The following is a 24,753-nucleotide window of genomic DNA, read 5'->3' as shown; positions in this document are numbered from 1 at the left end:
CTGGAATGTTAAGTTGAGAACTTTTCAGCATCTCCCTGTCTGCCAGATCCTAGCTAAAGATGCCTATGCTAAGAAGCCAAACTAAAGAGATGCCACACAGACTATCAGCAGGAGTGACTTGGAGATTCTGACTTGTATTGATCGAGACACTTTCCCACGAAGGAAGCGGGATTAGCAATATGTTGCTTGTCAGTTGCTTGTTGGTTTCTTTGCCAAGCAAGGAAGAGAGGGCTCAAGTTAAAAAAAAAAAAAAAAGTAAATAAAAATTAAAAAAAGAAAGAAAGAAAAAGAAAAAAGAATGCTCACTGTAAATTAATACTTGTCAAGCTCAATAAGGTGGAGAGCCCAGGGAAGGCTTAATTAAAGTAAACAGACAATTTAAAGTGAGGGGAAGTTCAGCCTACATGGGAGAAAAATTCTAGGTATTAAAACAAATTCATGAACAATTAGAAGCACACAATGCCATTTATCATTTATTCAAGGCACGGGTGGTAATGAAGTTAGCAAACTCCCCCCGAATTGAGTGTTAGAATGACTTTGGTGATTAGATGATGTTGGGCAATTGAAGACAATGTGCTTGTGTCTGTGCAAGGTATCTTTTTTTTTTTTCCCCCTGTTCTTTTACTTTCCTATTCCCCGCCCGCTCCACCAGAAACATTATAATAATAATAATACAATCTCCATTCAGCATGCAGTGCCTCAGTATCTCAGCTGGTTGCTGTGCTTGGGGACATTTGACATTTGCTGATTGCTTGGGAGCTTGAGGCTGCAATTTTAAACTCTCAGCATAAGGAATCTAAAGCAGAGAACAAAATGACAGACTTGTGAGCAGGGAAAAGCTTGTTGGTAAAAGTTGTGCTTTCTGTGGTCCACGTAGGCAAGAAAAAAAGAGCATGCCAGACAGGAGGGAACATGCACCACTGTACCCCAAGAAGGACCACTTAAAAGAGCTCTTAAAACGTTCACTTGCTTTGACCACATTTATTTCCGAGCAGTGAGCCTTGCACAGGCTGCCCTCAAAGAGAGAGGGGACCACTCTGTTGTGACTTTAGTGTGTGCCTTAGGGCCATAGTCCGGGGCTTCCAGAATTGCTCTGCAGGGAGAAGGCAGGCCAAAGAGAAAGTGTGAACGTGGAATTTATAAGCTGGATAATCAGCGATAATGGAAAAGGAATAAAGGAAGGGGGAAGAAAAAAGAACCTCTGACAGTTCGATTGGATTTTGGTAAAGTATTTCTTGCATGGTATCTGTTCCGTAGCCCAAAAGACAGAAGTGTTTGGAGGGTAAGATGTAGAGGCCTTATAGTAATTCTTCGGGTAACAACTGTAGGAGGAATTTTGATTGCCTTGCAACCTCTGTGTAAACTTAATGAAGCATTTTTAGGCGGATGTTTTTAAAACTGGGTCAAAGAAAGGGGGAAAACAACCTGGGTGCTGATGCTATTTTGTAATAGATGGAGTAAGTTGTGGCGGTAAATCTGTAAAAGCCTTTGCCTAAGCACAGAAGTGAACTAGCGCAGCAAAAGCCTTTCTGATAAACGGAGATCAATACCAGGAGAATATCTAAAATTGGCTTTTCATCCCTAACCTCAACCACTGCCCACTGACAACCAGAACACCGCAGACTGGAGCACGCGCTTAAATCACCCGGGGTTTCGCACAGGCGAGATAAATGTACAAAGAGGAGAGGAAGGCAGGGAACTCTCTGGGAAAATTATTGGCCATCACACACCTTCCGTGCGTGCTCTTTTTGATCTTTATTGTAATGTCTTCTACCTGATAAAGAAGCTCTGAAACTTTATGCAGATGGCAAACAGATGATTAGACACAGATAATGTCTCCCACACCTGAGAGTCACATCAAAGTGTTTGGAGGTGTACAGGAGAGGACCTTTTTTCTTCCTGAAGAGGTGGGCATTTTCTTAGCTCACTTGCAGAATACCTTTAGAGCTATGTATGCATGTGTGTGCACATGCGTGTTTATGTGTGTGCGTGCATGAGAAAGAGAGGGAGAGACAGAGAGAGAGAGACTGAAAATTAGTCACTTTGATTTCCTTGCAAAAAGCCACCTGAGAATCCAGAACAATGTGTTCCCTGGGCTAGCCCCAAGTCAGGCAGAGTTTTGGCAACTGCTTCACTCTTTCTAGCTGAGGAGCTGGTTCCTACGGTGCTCAGGGCTCATTGGTGGAAGCATATTGATGATTCGAAGTTGATGAAACTTCTCCAATCAGCGATATTGCTGGGTGTGGCCCTTCTGGCACTATCTCGATGTTTCCCTCTCTGGTCCAGCAGATACATGATGATTGCTGGATGCATCTACGGTGGGAAGACTAAAGGCAAGGCCTCACGAGCTTTGCACAGCTGCTCAGAAGCTTGGGAGCTAAGTGAGAAACTCTAGTTGCCTCGGAGGGCCCTGGGATCAAGTCTGATTCCTCCATCAGGCTGGTGGTCCTCAATTCGTGGTCTGCAGATGTGAGGGGTCGAGACATTGCATACCTGCAAGGCCCACACCCCCAGTGAAGCCGGAACTAACATCCGGCTTCTGGAAACTGTTGCTTGCTTGCCATGGAAACTGTTGCTTGCTTGCTTGTTTGCGCCAACTTTGCATTGTTCGAACCCCTGTATAGTGGGGCTACCAGCCAACCAATCATGTTAAAGGTCAATGCATGATCCACGCGAGATCAGCCACTGCATAGCGTATGCACCATAGGGATAAAAAGCACGCTGCAACCCTGGTCGGGGTCCTTGCCTGTAAGAGTGGCCACTGCGTTGGTGCTCTAGGGCTTGGACCCTGGCTAGCCAGAAAATAAACCTCCTCTTGTGTAATTACATCCTCGATGTCTCTGCTTTCTGTCCGGTGGGGCTGTGGAAGGTCGGTCCCTAACACAGAGCCATTTGTGATTTGTGTAAGTGCCACTCGATGGCTTTAACGTGTTTTCAACTTGTTAATAATCGAAAACTAAAACACTGGCCAGTTATAAAGACAAAAATTTTCCTTTTGCACTGATATTTTCGTAAAATATGTTTTAGGATGATTTTTTTTCCTAATAGCAGTTCATATTTCTTAAAGTGGAGAAACATAGCATTGGGTATTTTTCTAGAGTTAAGGAATTTCTTGGAGTGGCCTCTTTGGGACACTTGTTTGCTCATTCATTCTGCAACATGTTGGCAGAGAGCCTACCATAGCCCAGGCATGGTTCTGGGTCCATGGGATATATGGATGAACAAGACAAACCGAGTTTCCTGCCTGGGAGGAGCTTGTGTGTTATTGGGTGGAGGCATAATCAATAATTACGTAGCATGTTAGAAACTCATAAGTGCCATGAAAAACACAAAAGTAAAAGTGAAAAAAAAAAATAAGCAGGGCAAGGGAAATTGACAGCAAAGGGAGTGGCTGGGAGACAGGGTGATTTTTACTTTTAAACAGCAGGTTCAGTCTGGGGTTCATTTAAAAAAAAGACTTGGAAGAAGCAAAGCAGAGAGTTTAGAAGGGAGAACGCATTCATTCATTATCTTAGTCATCTATAGGCCTGGACATCTGTGCCACAGAGGGTCGCTTGTTGGGCAGGGTGTGGTCATTGCAGTGTGCACAGAGCAACAAGAAGGCAGCTTCAGGGTGGAACCTACTCGCTAGGTACCGACACTCATCTATTGCCAGGTCTCACGTCTCCCTAAACTCAAACTGGCTGTCAGCTCTAGGGATAACCATCTTCTGGACCAATGATCAAAATTCTAATAAAAGCAAAAGAGGAAATAAAAAGACAGGAAACAACGTGGGAGAAGCTTGGGCTGCCTGACATTGGATTTTAGAGCCCGTGTGTAACTCACAGGGACCACGGAGCACCATGGATTTCCTCCCAGGTCCCGATACCCTCTAACAGTGTATTAAATTCTTCCCTTGTCTGACATAAAGTAATAACAGGGAGTTGTCATCGTTCTGAACAACAAAAGATGGGATGACTTAATTTCTCTTTCTTTCAGAGGCATGTCACAGGCTCCTCTTTAATGAGAGCAGAGGAGAAACTGGACTAGGTAAGAGAAGTCACAATTTACTGCACCCTCGGGAAGACAAGGAGTAAAGCCTTTGGGGATAAAATGCACCATGTCGAGTTTTAATCATTGACGAGCTGGGTGTTGCATTCTACCTGAGTAACTCCGTTTAGAACTTGAGCTCCTCTCTCCAAATACCCACAGCTACCGTCCAGGGATAGTAGAGTTTAAGTTAGCCCAAGTAAGACCATACTCAGGTCTAATCAATTTCACATTTCTGACTATTCACCAGATGTGCAAAAGAAAAAAAAATAAATATCTGGAAAAACAAACTCTTTCTTTACTTTTAAACACAACACAACGCTTTATTTTACACTCTGAAACTAAAGAAATACTGTCTCCATGTGGGGGCTTGTCAGCTCCTCTGGAAACCAGCCCTTGCATGATTATTATGTAGCAACATCCAGGCTCATGGCTGTATCTCTGATTGACACATTCATGGGGCAACAGATTCCATGGCCGACACCCAGGCTGGCCAGCCTGCTGGACACCCAGCCTGCAGCGAGGATCTGATTCACATCCCTCCCAGGTGGATGAGAACTTCCCGGCACATCCAGGCTTGTCCATCACGGTGTTGTCTACGTTCCTGTCCCGTCTGTCCTCACGTCTCTGTGACTCACATCCCACTCACCTGCACCTCGCCATCACTCTTCAGAGTTCCTGAAAACTGATGACTTTATCCTCATGAAATTTTATGACAGTGTGCAAGGCTCAGGAAAATCTGCAAGTTTTTCCATTTACACAATCAGAGTCCTAATAAATGCTTCCATGCACAGAATGTGAGTCCTAACAAATAGCAAACGATAATAAAAGCTAATATTCATGAAGCACTTACCATGTGCTGGGCACTTATGAGCATTTAATATGGAACACTTACATGCGCTAAGTTCCTTAAATGAATTGATATCATTTAATCTCTGCAACAGCCTTATTGTTATGAAAGAGGATACTGAGACATAGAGAGATTAAGCAACTTGCTAGTTAAGTAATAGCTAGTAAGTGGCAGGACTGGGATATGAACCCAAGACTTTGAGCCTCTCCTTTTAATCACTGCATGCCTTTGCTATCCACTACGAAACGTATTATGTATTATAAAACTATTATGTATTTATGCAAGGTATTAAGCTATCCGTAGTAAAAGCCACGTGGTCGAAAGCTGAGTAGAGTAGGGTGCAGCAGACAGGGAACTAGCTGGGCTGAGGCTTTCGCTCTAGCTGTTATCGTATCAGTCAAGGTCCTACCTAGCATGAAAGCAGCTGACACATGAACTTGGCAGTGTGAGGAGAGTTCTATAAGGGGATGATTTAAATAGCTGTGGTCAAGGTTTAATAAAACTAGAAGGCATGGGGCAATGTTCTAAAGCTAGGGAACGTGGGATTGATTGGAGGAATCCAGAAAGAGAAAACTCAATGTACGGAAAGGCTACCTGGGAATGTTTGTGTCTCCAGTACAGGGAAATAGCCACTGTGGCACCATGACAAGGAGGAAGCTGGAAATAAGAACTCCTGTCTCCCTTTCTCCTACCCTCCTAACCCTCCTGAACTTTGATCTCTTCCTATTGAGCTAACGCAGTTATCAGCTGGAGGACAGGCACCCATGGGTATAGCTTATGGGATCAGCTTTCAGGGCAGAGAGCAAGATCTTGATGGGTTGAGAGGAATGGGAAGGACAGACAGAAAATATGCAGCACAGTCACCATTATGGTGACAAATCTCAACCACCCTGGGACTCGATTTCTTCATCAGTATAATGAGGTAATCAGATCACATGCCATTTACACTGCCTTCCAACCCTGACATTGTAAGGTTTTATGAATCTACCCTCCATCTAGTTATCAAGAAATTTCAGAATAACTTCAAAAAATAAAATATAAAAGACAGCCCTACGATGCAAACCCTGGTAGTATTCTGCATCACTTCTGCACTTGTGTGTTGATGAACCCATCAAGGCAGACTGTGGCTGAGCGGGGAAGGTATTTGCCCATTCCAGAAAGTAACCAAGACACCATTGAATGCTCTAAGAAGAAGGCTTGAGAATATGAAAACTGTCCCAACAAGGAAATGCATGCTCTTTTTCTAAAGCAATAGGAAAGGTACATCAAAAGGTACTGCCATGCATATTTGGAAAACCCAAAAAGACATGCCTCACATGCCTTCATGGGAGTCTGTGTCATTTTAGGCCTCTTCCCTGTGTTTTCTCAAAGAACCAGTGGTCACACGCTGCTCATCACTGAATGTTGATGTTTGCTGACTGTGGCCTTGGTTTGGGGAAAGGTGTGGGTAGGAGAATGGAGATTTATCTGTGTGTCCTGAATCCCACAGGGCTTATCTGGGCAGCCTTACAATGTGTTCCCAGGTGCTTGATGAGCTGTTCCTAGTTCCCAAGGTTTCTTGAGAAAGCACCAAGCTTGTCCAAGTAGACAGAAGACACAATCTCTCCATGAGGACGTCTGTCCTCCCTAGTTCTGGGGACACATTTACTTGTTCTGAAGTCTGAGTTAATCGAAGTTTGGTGTGTTGTGTTATGAAGGATGCTGGGATTTCCTCCCCAGCTTCTCATATCCGTTCTACCCCAAAAAAGTGAAATTGCACCATTCTGGAATCATCTCTTTGTTTTCCCTAGACTCATGAGAGATAATATTAACACTTCATTCAGTGATGATTTTCTCCTTAAATGAGAGGAAATCCATAGCATCTCAGGACTGCTGAACCTAGGGAGATTCAAAGTATGTGCATGTGTGTGTGGTGGGGTTGAGGAGTAGAAAGGAGAGGTGAGACATGCCCAAGCTGAACTTGTTCTATGTCAAAACTGCACCTAGTGTGGCCTGAAAAACAAAAAAGGAAGTGGGCAAAACAGAGGGAAATTGGGGTGTGTGTGTGTATGTGTATTAATATTAATGTATATAAATAAAACAAACAACATCAAAGTAGCAGCCTATGCTCGTGTGGTTGAGTCTACACTACCTACAGTTCACATGCATAAGAAAGCAAAGGCCTGAGATGGGACATGGATTGAAATCTCAACATGTCCACTTACTAATTGTGTGGCCTTGATGAGTCTTATGCCTTTAGTTTCCTCATTTTAAAAAACGGAGCTTTAAATAACCATAGGAATACCTCCCACATGGGGTTGATGTAATAATAAAACGAGATCAATTTAATAATATAAGTAAAAGCGCTTTGGGAAATATAAGTTGCCCTAAAATGCAAGGGGTTATTATTACCCCATTTAAATCGACAAGTAGCACACTACCGGAAGGTAAATGGTGAACTGAAGATCTGTCAACACACCCAGCCACCTGCAGCAGAAGACACCAGGAGTTTCACAAAAATCTGCTCGGCATACTAAATACGAAGGTACAAATAGCAAGACGAATCCACGTTTCGAAGGAAATTCGGTTAATAGAACGGATCATTTCCCCTCTCTTCCTTTTGCCAATTTTTTAAAATGTCTTAACACAGAGCTACAATAAAGGGTAAAGCCAATCACACATTTTCATTAGTACACAGAGAACTACAGCAAATAGGTCTCTGGAGGGTGAAAAAAATGTGACAGATGTAGACAGAGTAACTTGAAAGAGTATTTCAGCAATAGATACAGGATGCTCGACTTAACAGATGTTTACAGTTAATAAATTCCATTTTATATCTATTTTCACAGAATATTTTTCCCATGTTATACCTGGCAGACACCACGAAGGTAGCAGAAAAAAAAAAAATTCGGATCAACAGCCTGATAGGAATTAGAAATTATACTCAGGGAGAAGAATTCCCCACCACTGTAAGACAACTGCGGTGCAAAAGCAAACAGTTTCCCTGCCAAGTCCCCACGTCTCCCTGGGTACCCTCGGAAGGGTGAAAGTAAATACTCTAACTACTCTGTCAATTAGGAAAGGTCCCGGTAAAGTCCCCATCTGCATGCACGACAGTCATCCTTACCCAGAGACTCCATCGCAACCTTCCCATGGAAAGAACTCCCAGGTGGAGGTGAGGCGCTGCGGAGCCTCCATGAGAGGCGGTCTGGCCTGCTGTCACCAGCGCCAGCCACGCTAATGATCAGGAGAGGTTGGCTCACCATCGGCAGGAGCTGGGACTGGGACGCTCGGCCTTTTGTACTCCCCTCTAACTACAGAAAATCACCAGCAGTCCCAGCCTGGCACAGCTGAGGCCTCCTCCAGCTGGGCAGGGAAAACATAATAGGCAATATCTGCTCTCCCCCTCCTTCCTCTCTGCTCCCTTCCCTGTAGACAGTCTCAGCATGAGGTTCCTGAGGAATTAGTTGCGGGAGGACGCCTCCCCCGCTGACAGCCAAATGCCAACCGCAAGTCCTGCCCATGTAATGTGTCTGACATTTCTGCATCTCTCCGGGTTAACATTGTTTGACACAGACTTTTCTGGAAATATCTCTTAAAAAGGTTTGTGCGTGCGTGTGTGTGTGTGAGCGTGCATGTGTGTGTGTGTGTGCATTTGCGTAGGCACGCACAATTTCTGTTGTTCCACAGCATCATTGTGTATATTTAATTTTTTTAAAAAAATTATTTTCTTAGTTGCTGACACATCTCTGCATTGGCATTTCCACTTAGGCAGAAGTAATTGGTTTCAGAAGGCTGAAAACCCTTATTTGAAACCATGTGCACATTCTTGTTGATGGATGCCATAGAATGTTCAAATATCATCTTCCCTTAAGTAAAACAAACCTTAAAATCCAGAAGGACGAAACGTGATTGACAGCATGGCATACTCACATTTTAACTACCTGTTGTCAAATTATTTTAAAGCACCCGTATATGAAATCAGATCGGTTCTCCTTCCTGGTCAGTTACCTTTAGCTAGATCTTAGCAAGTTTGAGAGGGATTCTTTCTCCCTTCCTGTACTGGAAAGTACTTTCCATTCTTTATTGTGTTTCCTAATGTGCAAAGGACCAATAATATGGAAATCTCTCTCAAACATTCACACAAGGTGCAGTCTCTGATGGAGAAGAGGAGAAACAGCTATTCATCATGTCTGGAAGGAAAGTCTAGTGGTAGTCTTCATACTCAAGAAGTAGGGCTTTGGGATGCTTCTGTGATTTATTTTTAAAGGAATGCTATAGTGTAGCTGCTGAATATGGCAGACAAAGAAAATTCTACCAAGAAACAATGAACCCCAGCTCCAGATGATATGGGGAAGGCAATTGGATGACCATGAATGGCTACAGCAGAACGACTAGGCACAACGACTCAATTCTTGGGACTCTGAGTGTACCTACAGAAAGGCACCTCCACATGTTGTGTACTGGTGCAGAATCTGTGCATTTTAGGCACCACAGAATGGACCACTATTAGTGATCTCTTTAAAGACCACCCAGGAAACTCAGGGCAGAAATACTACATACAACATCTCTGCATCATGGCCACCTAGAGGCAACCTGGCAGCATGTTTAAACCTGCAAACTCTACAACAGGACGGCATGTGTTCAAATCCCAGCTTTGTCATCTACTAACTGTGTGATTTCAGTGGCTTAACCATACTGTGCCTCAGTTTCTTCATCCGTAGTATGGAAATATTAACAAACATAACATTAACGGGTCATTATGTGGATGGAGTTAAATACATGTAAAAAAACATGAGTCATTGCTTTTCACAATCAATATTATTAATATCCCGTTTCTTCCTGATGACGCCCTACACAAGGGGAACTAGGTCCCATTCTATTCTTGGTTACGTGCTATTGTCAGAAATTTCTTCTCCACACTGAGTCCAAATTAAGCTCCCTGCAATGTCAACCGATTTACACCAGGTCTATTAGGAGATACAGTGCCAGGATAAGTCTCATATTTCTTCTCCTGACAGTTCTTCATAATATCTGAGACAGCTGTGATGTATCCCTAAGTCTGCTTCAGACCAAGCCTTCCCTGTTTTTAGACACTTTTCTGTATATGGCAATTTCCCCAGATTTTTCTTCATCCTTATCACCTTCCTTTGGATATATTCAGATCTGTCAACATCCTTAAATTGAAAAATCTCCAATGGAACAGAATTTTATGGGTGTGGTCTAAGAATGCAAGCTATGGGAGACTATTATCTTCCTTCATCCATAGATGCCATTTCTTGAATCGTAGAAACTACTGGGGATAGTCAAAATTCATATTCAAATAGCCATCCATCCCCTTGGCCAAAAATGCATTTCTCAGATACATAGAGGAATAAAGGAGTTCTACCTTTTTTTCCCTCTCATCAGTATGAAGGACACATTCCTCTCTTGTGTATAGACCCATATAACTAAATACTCACAATAATAGGCTAAACCGTCTGAAAAATTAGTTCACAGCTCTCCTGGATGGAAAACTATATCTGGATCTAAGTTTGCAAAACACCTGGGTGATCAGTCAGCCTGGCCACCTTAAACTCTTCCAAAGAAACTCAGAGATCTTAAATAACTTACCTGGGCTCACATACAGGTGGTACCCAGAGTTTAACCAATGAAATCACGGGTTAGAATGGTCTCAATGCCTTCCACCATGGCCAACAGGACATTTTTCTTGCTCATATTCTCAGTACAACCCAGTCTCATTCTCTTTTCAAAAGAGAATCAACAGAGGAGCTTGGTAGGTTTTGTATCACAACAAACCAGAGCACTTGACTGGCCACCCCCACTGAAATAGAGATGTATGCAGGTACCATCAGTGGTGAATGATAAATAGAGTGCCCACAAAGGAGTTTCAAGAAGGGGCTTCAAGAGTTGTAGGAGAACTTCGTCTAAGTCTTTCTAAAAGCAATTAATTCCAGATTTCTTAGGACAAAGGCATCACACCTATCTTCATTTGCACAGTCATTTGTGTGTGACTGTGACTGTAATGTTTATATGGCAATGGTATGTCCTTTGGAGACCAGACTTGTTCTAAGCCCTTCCTAGCCATACTGACTGGCAGATGACCTGGAACAGAAATGGGAGAAATTCCTTACTCCACTCTAAAAGGAAGTTTAAAAACAAAACAGAAAACCTGCTTTCTATTTGCCTGACAAAGATAATATGAATCTGAGAATAAAATGTGTGTGTATGTGTAGCGTTTTAAAAAAACAACAGTGGAAAAGCTACTTTTAAAGCAATTTCTTAATCTGGGAGCAGTTATATCTAAAATCTAAATAACAACAAACAAGCCAAAAACAAAAACAAAAAAGCCTCAGGCCACTTAATTCATTGGATCCTGCTTGATGGGTAAGAAGATATTTCTCTGCTAAAAGTGACCTCTCTCTTTCTCACTTTACCTTGCTTAATTCTCATGGCACTATCACATATGACACTAATAATTCCATGCAGATGTGTCCATTCCCTCACTAGTTGTAAACTCCTGAACGACAAGGATGAATTATCACTCTAGTCTTGGCCATCCTGCCTTCTACAGTGTGACAACCTCCTATCAGTTCTCTTGACATCACTCTTCTCTTCTTGCTAATCCCTTCTCCACGTGGTAGGCAAGATGATCTTTTAAAAACAAATCTGGTCATTACACCCTCTTCTTAAAAATCCTTCACTGGCTTCCTGTTTTGCTAAGGTAGAGTCCATAGAGTTCATGCCCCTTTAAGATGAGCCATGAAACCTTGTCGATTCTGGTCTAGCCATCCATTCCCTCCTCAATCCTGATCTTTCAGTCCCTGGCACACACCATTTTCCTCCCAGTTCACCAGCCTTCCTCTCCCTCCCCACTCAACCCCTTCCTTTACCTCCCATGAATCAGCTTCTTCCTTTAGGGAAACCTTTCCTGATATCATATTCAAGTCAGGTCCTCTTGATGTTGCCTGCTGTGGTCCCATCCTATAAATTTTCTTCAAGACCTTCCCAGAGAATATTTCCTGATACACTAGTAGAATATGATATAACCACACCAGAAAAATGTCAATGTTCTAAGTTCTCATAAACTTTCCAAAGAGCCAGGACACCTAAGGAGGATTTCTATCCCCCTCCTGGAAGTAAAATGTCAGTCCAGACATATTTCTGGAGGTGTGGAGGCCGGGGGAGAAGCTACCCCCATGCTGAATCAGCCACCCACATCGTTTTTATTAAAAAAAAAAAGCCCCAGGTTGGAATATGAACTTTAATGGCAGACTGGTTTCTTTGGTTAATGAGTTTAATATTTAAAAGGACTCTCAGAGGTCAAGAGAGAGGATAAGAGTGTAGGTGTATTACTGTTGTGTGTTTTGGGAGTCCAGTTGGCCAACCTTGATTAACCGCCTCTGTGGCATACAAATCACTCCAGGAGGGGATATCAGGTCACCATGAATGCACCACACCTGGACTCATGCCCTTAATGACTCAACTCACAACTTCAGAAAGAAGGGGACTATTGTATTAACGACAAGGGTGATACCCTTGTCAAGATCTACTCAGAACATCAGGAATCAATGCGAGAGATGTGGACTCCGACAACCAGACTCGTGGAGCACTTATGTGGACAGCAGCTGCCACACACAGGGCGTAGGGGTTACTGTCCTGGAGCAGGGCAGGGGAAGGGCGGTGGAGAAATGATGTTCGTTGAGCACCTACTCTGTGCCAGTTCCTGCTGTGGGCTTCACACCCAGATTCTCGTTTCATCCCATTCATCATTGGCTTATTTGTTCTTTAGTCAAAGTCCTCGAGATACGCTGTGAACACTCCCCCTAGATCAGGGATCCTCAGACTTTTTAAACAGGGGGCCAGTTCACTGTCCCGCAGACCACAGACCATTGGAGAGTGCCCACTGCGGGCCTGGGACGAGTCGGCTGCTAAGCAGGACAGGCAGCGGCGGCAAAAACACCCAGCCAGCCGGATAAATGTCCTAGGCGGGCGGCATGTGGCCTGCAGGCTGTAGTTTGAGGACGTCTGCCCTAGATAATGAGCCAGTTCTGCCATTCACCCCCTTAGGCCTTCTTTTCTTAAGAAGAGATTATCTCCATTACTTTCAACAACCAAGAGAGATGGTTATCATTTCAGAACCAAGAGAGATGGTTATCATTATTCTTATTATTATCAGAGTGGGCAATGTAGCTAGAGACCAAACCAACTCCAGATCCCAAATTACTCCCCAGTTCTCCTCCCTCAGAAAAAGAGGGATCTCCTTATGGATATAATATACATGGTTTAAGAGATTTGGGATGAAAAACAAAGATATGCATTAAAAATGTACATTCCAAATGCCAATGCATAGTCCCTGACTGAACTGCATCCCTATTTCTCCCAGACTGACCTCATAGTTGTGGGTCTCATGACTCAGGACTGAACTTGCAAAAAACCACTTGGCCTATTACAAATCTCTCTCTCCTCCCCTTTAACTTTTATTCCCTTATGTTCATCTTATTATGGATATCTGAACATCCCTTTTTTTTCTTAACCTACTAAAGTATAAGTCTTTTAAAGGCAGAAATCATGTCTAATTTATCCTCTGTTTTAAATAATAATGTCTTTATTCTAAATAACATATTTTTTCACTTTTGCCTCAGTTTTTCTACCATTATGGTAAGAGTAATAATTATTCCAACAGATATGTAATAAAATCAGTATTGTTTAATTTATGTTTTTAAAAATGAAGGTACACATGCAAAAATACTAATTATTCTTGTTTTAACGAGAAACCAGCAGCTTTAACAGAAATATTTTGCACATCGATACATTTAGTATGGGTCAGTGGAACGAAGTAGAATTATAAAAGCTTTCTAATTCTTGCCATGATATAATTTAACCAAAATATGGGCTTGGGGCAATTCATATACTTTTCTTACCAGTGGAGAGAAATAAAGAAAAATATGAGATTGACAGATGGGAAAATTTTCTGTTAATGACGACAGGTGACTGGGATGAAAGTGGACAACTAGTTCTTCAGTAGGAAGTGGAACAGGATAGTACATTTTCAAAAAGCAAATTTGATAGGATGTGGAGAGTATGAAAGGTAAAACTAGACTTTTATCCTAGAGATCTTTCAGGAAAAATGAGCAGACAACTAAAGGTTTCTGACAACTGGAAAGTCACAAGAATTAACCAGGGAAGCTTCACAAGGAACCATGCAAAGAATTGAGAAAATACAGAGAGAAGGACCTGAAATATAATAAAATCCAGGGTGCCATTTAAGCCAATAAAAATAGAGATAAGGACAGGAATATACATAACATACTTACTTACTCAAAGAAACTTTAGAACTAAGATTGCCTGTTGCTTTTCTAATTCATGAAATAATTGGGGGAAAAAAGTCACAGATACTGTTGACATTGAAGATCAAATCCATGGCAAGTACCAAAAAAAAAAGCAAATTCAGTCCTCATCCTCGTGTCCCTGTGATCAACTACATCAGAAAAAGCTCAATCAATGATACTGAAATTTGGCAAAAGTATTCACATTTCAGCTGAGTATAAGCTTGAGGTATTACAGCCCAGAGGCATATCTTTAAGAAAGTTATAGGGGAACATAAATAGATTCTTAGAATAGAAATGGCTTTTTCAGCATAGGTTAATGGAAGATATGTTATCAAAAACTTGGGCAGGGAAAATGGAGAATTGATATATGAGGTTACCCAGCCTTGATAGAGAAATTGCCAATCTTTATGGAAGATTTGCAGAATATTTTAAAAAGACACAGAAGGAAGGATGGGCTTTCCATTTATAAATGTATCTATTTCTCTCCATCTGTCTTGCCAGCCCCCTTACTCTAAGTCCCTGGTATATATCACTTGCCTCTGGGAATTCTTCCTCCACACATTGGCTTGAGAGGTTCTGATTTTATTTTTGTTTTGCTTTAGTTTTGTTTTGTTTTAATACAAAGCTGAGTATCAGCCCCTCGCCTTCTGCCCCTGACACGTGTGTAAATGCAAATGTCCCATTGACATACTCTATTTCTTCATAGCACTTCTCACAATTTCAGTGATTTATCTCTTCAGCTAATGCCCATCTTCTCCATGCAACTGTAAGCTCCAGGAGGGCAGGGAACTCTATTTTGTTCCCTACTGAAGCCTTGCATTGTACCTGGAGCTATGTGTTTAATAAAGATTTGTGGGATGTGCGAATGAAAAAATATGGATAAACCTCCAAGGAAATCTTACATAGGCATACACACATATATACACACACAGACATATAAACACACACATATACATATATAGGAAACTGAAGATTACCCAACTACTACCTGAGAAACATGAAGCAATAAACTACCTTAAATAACGTGAACATTTCCTGAATTTCTCAACAGAAGACCTGAGTAGCTCACTAATTGTATAGAGTCCAGCTCTCTCCCTCTCTCTATTACTGATTTAGCTCCACAGAGACCACATAACTCAGGAGGGACATAGGCAGGTGCCACGTGAGTTGTGAGGGGTCTAGTTTCAGCAGAGGTCCTTAAATAATCAAAGCTCTCCTTACACATGTAGTTGATGCTATGTGATGTAGACACATGTGTATGAGCCTTGTCCTCCCATCGTACTTCTATTACTGATTTAGCTCCACAGAGACCACATAACTCAGGAGGGACATAGGCAGGTGCCACATGAGTTGTGAGGGGTCTAGTTTCAGCAGAGGTCCTTAAACAATCAAAGCTCTCCTTACACGTGTAGTTGATGCTATGTGATGTAGACACATGTGTATGAGCCTTGTCCTCCCATCGTACTTCCCTTTGGGGCTATGGCTGTTGGCCATTCACCTTGTGTTTGCTCACACTGTTCGCCTTGGTACTGAGCAGAAAGTGCGTAATTGATACATTTGCACTGGTCTATGTATCAGTGTTAAAACTGATTCAAAGTGACCATTGAGGCTGCTGTAATTTTATAGAGACTATTTGCACCTAGGGCAGATAGTAAACCTCCAATCCATTTAAAGTGGCCACCCCAGGGACTTTTGAGATGGCCAAAGGGTGGACAAAGGGGCTTGCTTTGGAAGCTCCGTGGAAATGCCTGCTTTTCTGTTAGGGAGTTACAGAGGCTGCCTGGCACAATGCAAAGAGCATGGACTTGAATTTCGGCCCCAGAAACGTTTCTTCAGATGAATTGCTTCTTTATAGGCCTTGGTTTCCGGATTGAATTTCCTACATCAGCCCTTGTTGCGAAGGCTGGAAATAATGCATTGAAAGTGATTAGCATAGTTCGGGGCATAGGAGCATCTCAGAAGTAGCAGTTAAGAGGTTTGTTAGAAAACATGTTCATACAAAGAGATGTATGTGGATGTTCATGACAGTGTAGGAGCTCCAACTGGAAGCAACCCAAATGTCCATCAGCTGATGGATGGAAACAGAAAACGTTGTGTACACATGTCAGTGGGATACTATTCAACAGAAAGGAATGGACTACTGATACATGCTACAACATAGATGAGCCTCAAAAACATGCTACATATTATATACATAACTCCAATGATAAGCAATGCCCAGAAAAGATACATTAAGAGAAGCCAAAAGTAGATCAATGGTAGCCCAAGGCTGGGGGTGGGAGCAGAGATTCACTGCAAGTGGCCAGTAGGGAATTTAGGGATGATGGAAATGTTCTCAAAGTGGAGGATGTTGATGGCTGTACAACGCTTTAAATTTGCTAAACATTGTAGCATTGTACACTTACAATGGGTGGATTTTATAGCATGTGAATTGTACATCCACCAAGCTGTTTTTGTAAAAAATCTACTAGAAAGCTGAGAGAAATGTTGGTAGTAAGAGATTTTCCCACATTTCATACTGGGAGAAGTGTCTGGAGGCCCAAGATGGAGCTCTACACCAAGGGACTGGGTCCCTGGGCAGAAGAGTGGCAGAGCCAGCATCCTCTAAGGCTCTTCGGCAATATCTTGCTGCCTTCTCAGAGCTGGCAAGAAGCCAGAATTATCTGGGCTGCCTTGTGCCCCCAGTGCCCAGGGAACTACTGGCCCAGGGGATGCTGCCTCCTTTGGGGGGCATTGTAAAATGGATTATTTTAAAATGAGAAATTTTGATATTTTACATTCCCCCGTTTTGGCTCCCACTTTCCAATTCCATCTCATTGTAATTACTAACCAACCGTCAGGCAGCTAATTTGAGAAGAAATTCTATGACTTTCTATTCTGATGAGAATCTATACAGGAGTTGTTGGCTGTTTCCTGCCTAGAAAGTTTATTCAAAGGGAGACAGGAGATGTTGACACTTGGTGCTCAGTGTCACACGGAGACAAAAAGGTACCTGGAAGACCATCAGTCAGCCACACACTTAGAAGTTCCAATAAAAGGGGAATAATTGACATATGAAAATCTATAGGTCCTAGGAGGATACTAAACCCATCATATTTTTTTTTTAAGAGAGAGAGAGAGAGAGAGAGAAAGCACAGTGCCCACAATACATCAATTAAAACCTGCCACTTCCCCGAAGCTGCCAGCTGCAGAGCGGCGGCCAGAAGTCCCCCTTCTCCGAGGGCGTCTTGGAAATGAGCACCTGGGGCAGCCGGAGCTATTAATAGGTGGGAGGAATGATATAAAATGTCACAATGCACCTTTCCAAATAAAAACGTGTCCAGACTTCTCCAGGAGGGAAGCGAGAGAGGAAAATGGCCCAAAGTACTTAAAAAATTATTGCATTTTCCTTTCTCTGAACTCCTGCTATATATTATAAGGGAGAGCTTGTCACTTCCAAGGTGTCTGGCCTCTCTCACTGCAGTCCCAGAGAGTCGTATAATTCACTCATGGCTAGGAGGGTCTTCTGGCTTCATTCTTTTCGCAACAGGGGCCAGATAGGCATCGTTCCTGTTCCAACAAGGAGAGTATGAGGGTACAAGGTGTTGACTGTCACCAAGGTACAGCAGGGAGGAAGGATGGGGATCTCCTGACAGTTTTTTTCACCTGCCTGATGACCAGTCTGGATAAGGTGGAGGAACTTGGGATCCTGAAATCATGAGAGCCTAAACCTAGCAAGTAGACTCAGAATCCCCAAATGTGCTTCTAAATTGCTTTTAGAATCATCGCCATGAATTTGTTTTTAACACGATGATTTCATAATAAGGCTGAATAAACAGATTCTGTCTCTGGAGAAAATAATTTTCAGTTCCTGCTGGTTTTTAGAATTTAACCTTGAAATTCCAAAACTGGGTGAGCATAAGTCAGTCACTTAACTGCCTTAGACATCGGTTCCACCAATTATAAAATGAGAGACTCCAGCATAATGATTATTCAAGTTCACTTCTGGTTTTAAAATTCCTGAATTGTATCAATGAGGTAAGAATTTCGCCCCTGGAATGGACTCAAGAATGCTCTCAACGAGGAGTAAGGTCAGTAGTCATTGCTTCAGTAGGGGCTGATTAAAAGATCTACTTTTTCTTTCTTCTTTTTAATAGCAATGATTTCTCTATTTCCCTCCAACCAAACTATCAAGCTTATAGTTGCTATAATTTAACTTTATTACTCTTTTGTCTTGTCAATAAGAACATAATAGTGTCCTTAAAGAAAATGACAGCTTTTTTCTTTCTCTTTGAGGTTTATTTCAAACAATTTTCTTTCTTCCTAATGAGGCCGAGCCATGTTTGCCGTTGCATATTGTGTTCTCTTAATGGGAAGGTTTTCAAACACAGGGAAGAAAAAGAAAAGATTGCTTTAAAAAAAAAAAAACCTCATTTATTTATTTATTTGCTAGACTTTTTGTCAGCTTGAATAGTTACCTTAAACATCCTTTAAGAATATTTACATTAAATAGCATTGAAGAATCACAGTCTCTTTGCAACTAGGTGCATTTTGAGGACAACGCCTCTTTTTGTCTTTCTGCAAACAAGGTCTTCTTGCCCAGTCATTCGGCATGCTCACATCACCCCTCCTTCTGCGGCCCTCAGTCCCCATGTTTTCCTCTGCAAACAGTAGGGGCCGAGCAGCTTTAAAGCTTTTTGATCAGGTTTCACGCGGGGAGACATTATGCATTAACTGGCATATTGGAACTACCACTGAGGCACTATTAGTCCACAACTATTGGACTTTTAAACTCTAGCCTCAGCTATTTCCCCAATAGGTGTGCTCCCAGCCTTATGCTAAAAGACAACAACAAACAGTCATGTGTGAGTGTTTTTCTTCTTTAGCATTGAGATGAATTCAAGGATTTAGATTACTAAAGATATAGCAGCTCAAAATAGGTGTCTTATACCCTAATGACCCAGATGGCAAATGCAATGAACCGGAGAACAGAGACACTCAAACCTGCAAACATGATTCCTTTTAGCCCAGCGCCTTCTTCTCCTTTTCGTACCTCTTCCCTACTTCACTCAACAAAACCTCTCTCTTAATTTCACTTGATTTGAGAGCCTTAACAGGGCTCTGATAGTAGCTGCTAACATACTGGCCATGCAGACATTTACATAGTAAACAAAAGTGATAATGGATTGAGTAAAGAAACTTCAAACTCAGGAACTATTTTTAGAACTAGCTTTCTGACTTTAAGACTGTGAACTTTGGGTTATTTTTTTTTTAACATTATGAAGGATTTGGTCTAAATAATTTGTAAGATTTCATCCAAACCTAAATTTTATGGTCGGGAGAATGAAGAGAGGTTGATTAATGGGCACAAATATACAGTTTGAGAGAAAAAAATAAGATCTAGTGTTTGATAGATCAGTAGGGTGACTACAGTTTACAATAATCTATTATATATTTACAAATAGCTAGGAAAGAATAATTTGAATGTTTATAGCATAAAGGAAAGACAAATATTTAAGGTGATGCATATACTAATTACACTGATTTGATATTTATATATTATATGAATGTATTAAATTATCACATGTACCCCAATAATATGCACATCTATTATGTATCAATAAAAATATAACAAAATAAATTCTAAAGCAGGTACTATAGTATAAAAATAAAGGTTAAGGAGACAGTGAGGTAAATGGTTTGGCTGAAAAAGATAATTATTGGAGAAATGTGGAAATTAATTAGAACAAAGCTTGGATTTTAAGGAGTTTCAAAATCTCAGCATAAGAAAACTCTAGGCTTAAAATGGAGTTAGTTTAGGTTCCAGAAGAGAAAGTAAAATGATTAATTGATACTTAGGATATTTATTTTGGCAATAATCTGCAATTTATAGTTAGGAGATTGTCCTTGAAGAAGGAGGGACTTAGTGATAAGGGCTGAACCTGGGTAGGGGCTGGACCCTGGGAGTGATGTCCACTCTTTGTTCTTTCATCCAGTTAAAACAGAAAGGATGGCTCCAAATTCTAGAGAACCAGGCCCCTGTTTGTTCACAGGGCTGTGCACTGTTAGCACAGTTTCTAGAAATAATAACAGTTGCCGAATGGATAAATGAATGCATGAGTGTTTAATTTTATAAAAAGTGATAGAGCTCCTTTTTGATACATTGGGAATGAGGGGCTAGAGATAGGAAAAGTCAGTGATGTCTGATCTTTTTCTTCTTGACAAGGAAAGGCAGAAGATTGGGGGGGGTCCATTAGCAAAGTAATTGAGAAGGCAGACTGAGTCGCGGAGTCAGAAGAAAAGATAGTATTTTCAATATGTTGGATCTGAGGTGCTGATAGAGTCTGGAACTGAGGGGAGATGCTGTGATCACGTGGTACACATGCACCACGTAGATCTGAGAGTAATCTCTGCAGAGGTAAGAGCTAAAGACTGTGCGTGAAGCCCTAGCAGGTTGGCTACGACACTGCCACTTCTCAGAGGTCACCCATGATGGGAAACTTCAGAGGAACTACAAACCTAAGTGCTAAAACCTGAACCGACAAGGCGGTTTCTCTACTGATTCCTTTTTGGAGATCATTAATTGTAGCTTCCTTTCCAATTCATCCTTCTTGAACCCTATCCTCCTAAATTTATTCATTTAACACATATTTATTGAGTATCTGTCTAAACTGGGAGAGGCACAGGTTAAGGTGCTGGAGAAAACAGAGGCCACAAAAAAGTCACAATCTTCATGGAGCTGAGTGTTGACAGGAAGAAGGTTAAGAAGGTTAGGGAGAAAGGAGACCATCACAGGGGAAAACAGGGTGCCTGGGTGGAGGTGGTGAAATTGCTTCAACTTCAAGGAAGGCTTCTCCAGGGAGGTAACATTCAAGCTTACATTGAGCCTCTCACATGGATGAGAAGGACACGATGCAGCTCTAGGGGAAAAGTGTGCAAGTGCCAAGGTTCTCAGATGGAAATGAACTTGGCATTATTTGCAGGGTTGAAAGAAAACTGGAGTGGCTGGAGCCTAGTAGGGGAAGAAGAAATGAGGACATCAAGGAGGGATATAGGAATCACCAAGAGGATAGTAAAAAAACAAGTTAGGGATACATTTTCTTGATAGGAGGAGGTCAAGATTGTCCTGATCCTCAACCTTCCAGAACAAAGCAGAGAAACAACTTCTGGTTGAACTATATCAGATCTCTTTCATAGGTCCCAGAGCCCAGTAACTGAAGATAAAGGGCTGTTCTTATCTTGGCAGTGTTCCAATTGTGTTTGCCCAGGTAAGATAGGAATCAGGTAGGATTCGGAATAGAAAAGAACTAAGGGAGAGGCATGGTATTTTTTCTCGAAGATTGGCTGAGTCGAGGTGTAAAGCCACTGGGAATAGCAATGGGAAATCCTAGCAGAAGGAGAATTGAAGTTATATAGAAAGGGAGATTGAAGGGAAGTAGAGTCAACAAAATGTCAATTGACTACACAATCCAAGAGCAGACAGGAGAGGCATTCTATCAGTTGTGGGTGTGCAAGGTTTCCCTAGATCCGTTCAATGTGTTTCAGAAGCTGCCGTATTATGCTGAAATGCAAACACCCCTGAATTTCCGAGATCATGATTATTTGGGCAAGTTTCTGCATTCGTGTTTCCATAACCTGATGTGACTGGGTAAATGAAGAGAAGGCAGTAACTGGAAAGGCAAAGATATATAGATTTCGAAAGTCATTGTCGATTCAGAGAGGTGATTTCTTGGGCAAAGGGGCGGTAAATGAAAATGGGAGGAACATGTGCAAATGCAAACAAAGGCAGCTACAACCCCGCTTCTGGAGCGCAGTAAGCAAGCTGGCAGACTTCTTAGACCAGCACAGCTCACTAATGAAACATTTCAGAAACCCCAGCATCTGCTAATTATCCTGGGGATTTTATTTTAGTAGCATCTGTAGCAAGTTCTTATACAGAAAAACAATTATTTCCAGGAGATAACAAGGGGAAGAGAGGGTCACAAATAATTAGTTATTACACATTGCCGGAGATCGACACCGGGGAGGAGGAGAAAATTCCACACATGTTTCTACTCTGTCATTTCACTACTCAAGACGTTGCCACCACTAAGCACTGGAAAGACGAGAGAACAGGAAACTTCAGTGGAATGGGGTGAGAAGTCCTCTGTGGGACTTCACCAGCTAGGTATTCCGAGCTTTGGGGCAGGCTGGTGGGGGAAGGAAGATTTAACTTTTAGTTTGGTGGAAATATGGTTTTGACCACTGTGTTTCCTGAAGTCAGCATCTCCAAGGTAGGAGAATATGGACATAAGAGTCGCTCCAAGCCGGCAAGATGGGAGCTGGGAGTTCTTGCTGGCCTTCCTCCCGTTTAGGGAGTTGCCTGTTGCTTCCCAGGCTAGATACCTTTGCTTCCCCACGAGTCCGGTGTACATATAACCAGAATTCCACCAAGGAAAACACACGGTAGACTTCCGGTCCCTGCTTTCTCTCCATAAGCCTTGGAGGAAAGAGAATTACGTTACTCAACAGAAAAGCCATAAGGAGTATTTCCATTCTGGTCTGCTTTTCGCAGAATCATAGAGTGACTCAATTGAGTCCAAGCCTTTCCTTTTGTAGATTAAAGAACCAAAGAAAGCCCAGAAATAGAAAGAGACCAGCCCCAAATTACAGAGCTAATCTCTGCCCAGCTACGGCTAGTCATGCACGATTCCTGGCTGGCTGGCTATACAGCCCCCTTGTCCTTTCCTACTCAATGGAGGTGTATGAGGGAGAGGGACACTGTCACAAGGAATAATCTTAACTCATTTTATTTTATTTATTTATTTATTTATTGAGACAGAGTCTTGCTTTGTTGCCCAGGCTAGAGTGAGTGCCGTGGCGTCAGCCTAGCTCACAGCAACCTCAAACTCCTGGGCTCAAGCGATCCTCCTGCCTCAGCCTCCCAAGTAGCTGGGACTACAGGCATGTGCCACCATGCCCGGCTAATTTTTTCTCTATATATTAGTTCTATATATATTAATTTCTTTCTATTTATAGTAGAGACAGGGTCTCACTCTTGCTCAGGCTGGTTTTGAACTCCTCACCTGGAGCAATCCACCTACTTCAGCCTCCCAGAGTGCTAGGATTACAGGGGTGAGCCACTGCGCCTGGCCTTTAACTCATTTTAAATAATATTGTGTACTTTATCCTCTAATTTCTCCATTTTGATATGAAGCGGTTTACTGTGATGTGCTTCATTGCACTCCAGTCTGTTTCCAGTGTTTACTTGTCATAGACTGAACCGAGTCTCCCACCCCAATCTGTACGTGGAAGCCTTAACCTCCAATACCGCAGAAGATGCCTTATATCTGGAGACAGGGCCTGGGAAAAGGTGATTAAGCTAAAATGATACCTCTAGGGCGGGCCTTAATCCAACCTGACTGGTGTCCTTATGAGAAGAGGACATTTGGACGCACAGAGAGACGCCAGGGCTGCGCATGCACAGAGGAAAGACCAGGGAGGGCCGGCAGGAAGGCGGCCGTCTGCACACCCAGGAGAGAGTCCTCCGGAGAATCCACATCCCCTGACACCTTGACTTGCAGCCCCCAGAACTGTGAGGAAATACATTTCTGTTGCTTACATCAAATACATTTCTGTGGTATTTTGTTATGGCAACCCTAGGAAACTAATATAATCCCTTTCATAAATATGCATCAAGTGGTTCCTGTCAAATCTGTTCAAGACCCCAGGACCACGACGATGAAGAATCCACATTTTGCCACCGCCTTCCTAGAAATTCCGGTTTTGCGCAATTATTTTACTGATAATTACTTAACTAGACTTACAATAAGCAAATCAGTTAGTTCCAGAAGTCACTCTTCTAGGAGGCGAGAGGGTACCAGTGGTGTGAGAAATCAGGTCTAGCACAGCGTAAGCTCAAGCCCAACACATCACTGTGTTCTAACAGCCCGATTCTACTTTCTTATTGTATAAACAATCGGAATTAACACAGCCAGAAACTTCTGGCATGCCGCTGCACTGCCAGGTATTAAGCAGTCACGCACAGCAACCTGTCCTCTGCTTTACGAATCCACCGCCACCCAGGCATTTGCCAGAGTGCCAGGAACCCTGTGGGTGCTCAGCAAATGCTCAAAACCAAGAATAAAATAAATAATACGAGTATCAGAACAAGCAAAAGGAGGGAAATTGGAGCCGGGAGTTTAGAATGGAAGGGTTGATTAGCAACAGCAGCCGTGACAGCTGGGGCCAAGTTCCCCTTCCCTCTGACCTGAGGGATACGGCTCAGCTCAGTGTCCCCATGGAACCTTCTGGAAAAGAACCTTATGTGTGAGAGGCAGCCCCATTCATTTTTAGGGGCTTTCCCTTCGGTGGAGGTCTCGTTTTGTCTTATTTGTTGCTTATATCCTAATATGATACAAAGATCCATGATGGGGCAGGGGCATTTTCTTTGGGTCTCTACTAAATGCCACTAGGGGTCCTTTTGCAGGGGCAGTGCTGCAAGGAGAGCCCGGCACAATCCCTGCCTTCCTGTAGACGTGACTGCGGAGCTCTTAATTATGTAGAGCCTGGATGTGTCATCTGCTTGCCTCCCGCTTGTGTCTG

At 42.4% G+C, this 24,753-nt stretch overlaps 1 protein-coding gene across 11 annotated transcripts in view; it reads right to left on the bottom strand.

Annotated features, from left to right (window-relative positions):
• Positions 1-24,753, bottom strand: part of TENM2 (teneurin transmembrane protein 2) — a 1,195,335-nt gene that overhangs the window by 459,882 nt on the left and 710,700 nt on the right. For 3 of the 11 annotated variants that reach the window (XM_075996272.1, XM_075996276.1, XM_075996277.1), the window contains exon 1: positions 7,986-14,310. The exons of 7 other annotated variants lie outside the window; for them this stretch is intronic. In XM_075996272.1, the coding sequence (XP_075852387.1) occupies positions 7,986-8,124 (139 nt within the window). In that variant the 5' untranslated portion in view covers positions 8,125-14,310. Of the gene's footprint in view, positions 1-7,985; positions 14,311-24,753 lie in introns of those variants that run through there. One more of the 11 variants, XM_075996273.1, reaches the window with a different exon arrangement.

This window comes from Microcebus murinus, chromosome 21 (genome assembly GCF_040939455.1).
Source record: "Microcebus murinus isolate Inina chromosome 21, M.murinus_Inina_mat1.0, whole genome shotgun sequence".
Taxonomy (NCBI): domain Eukaryota; kingdom Metazoa; phylum Chordata; class Mammalia; order Primates; family Cheirogaleidae; genus Microcebus; species Microcebus murinus.
Note: the sequence above shows the minus strand (reverse complement) of the source record. Positions and strands in the feature narration are given on the sequence as shown.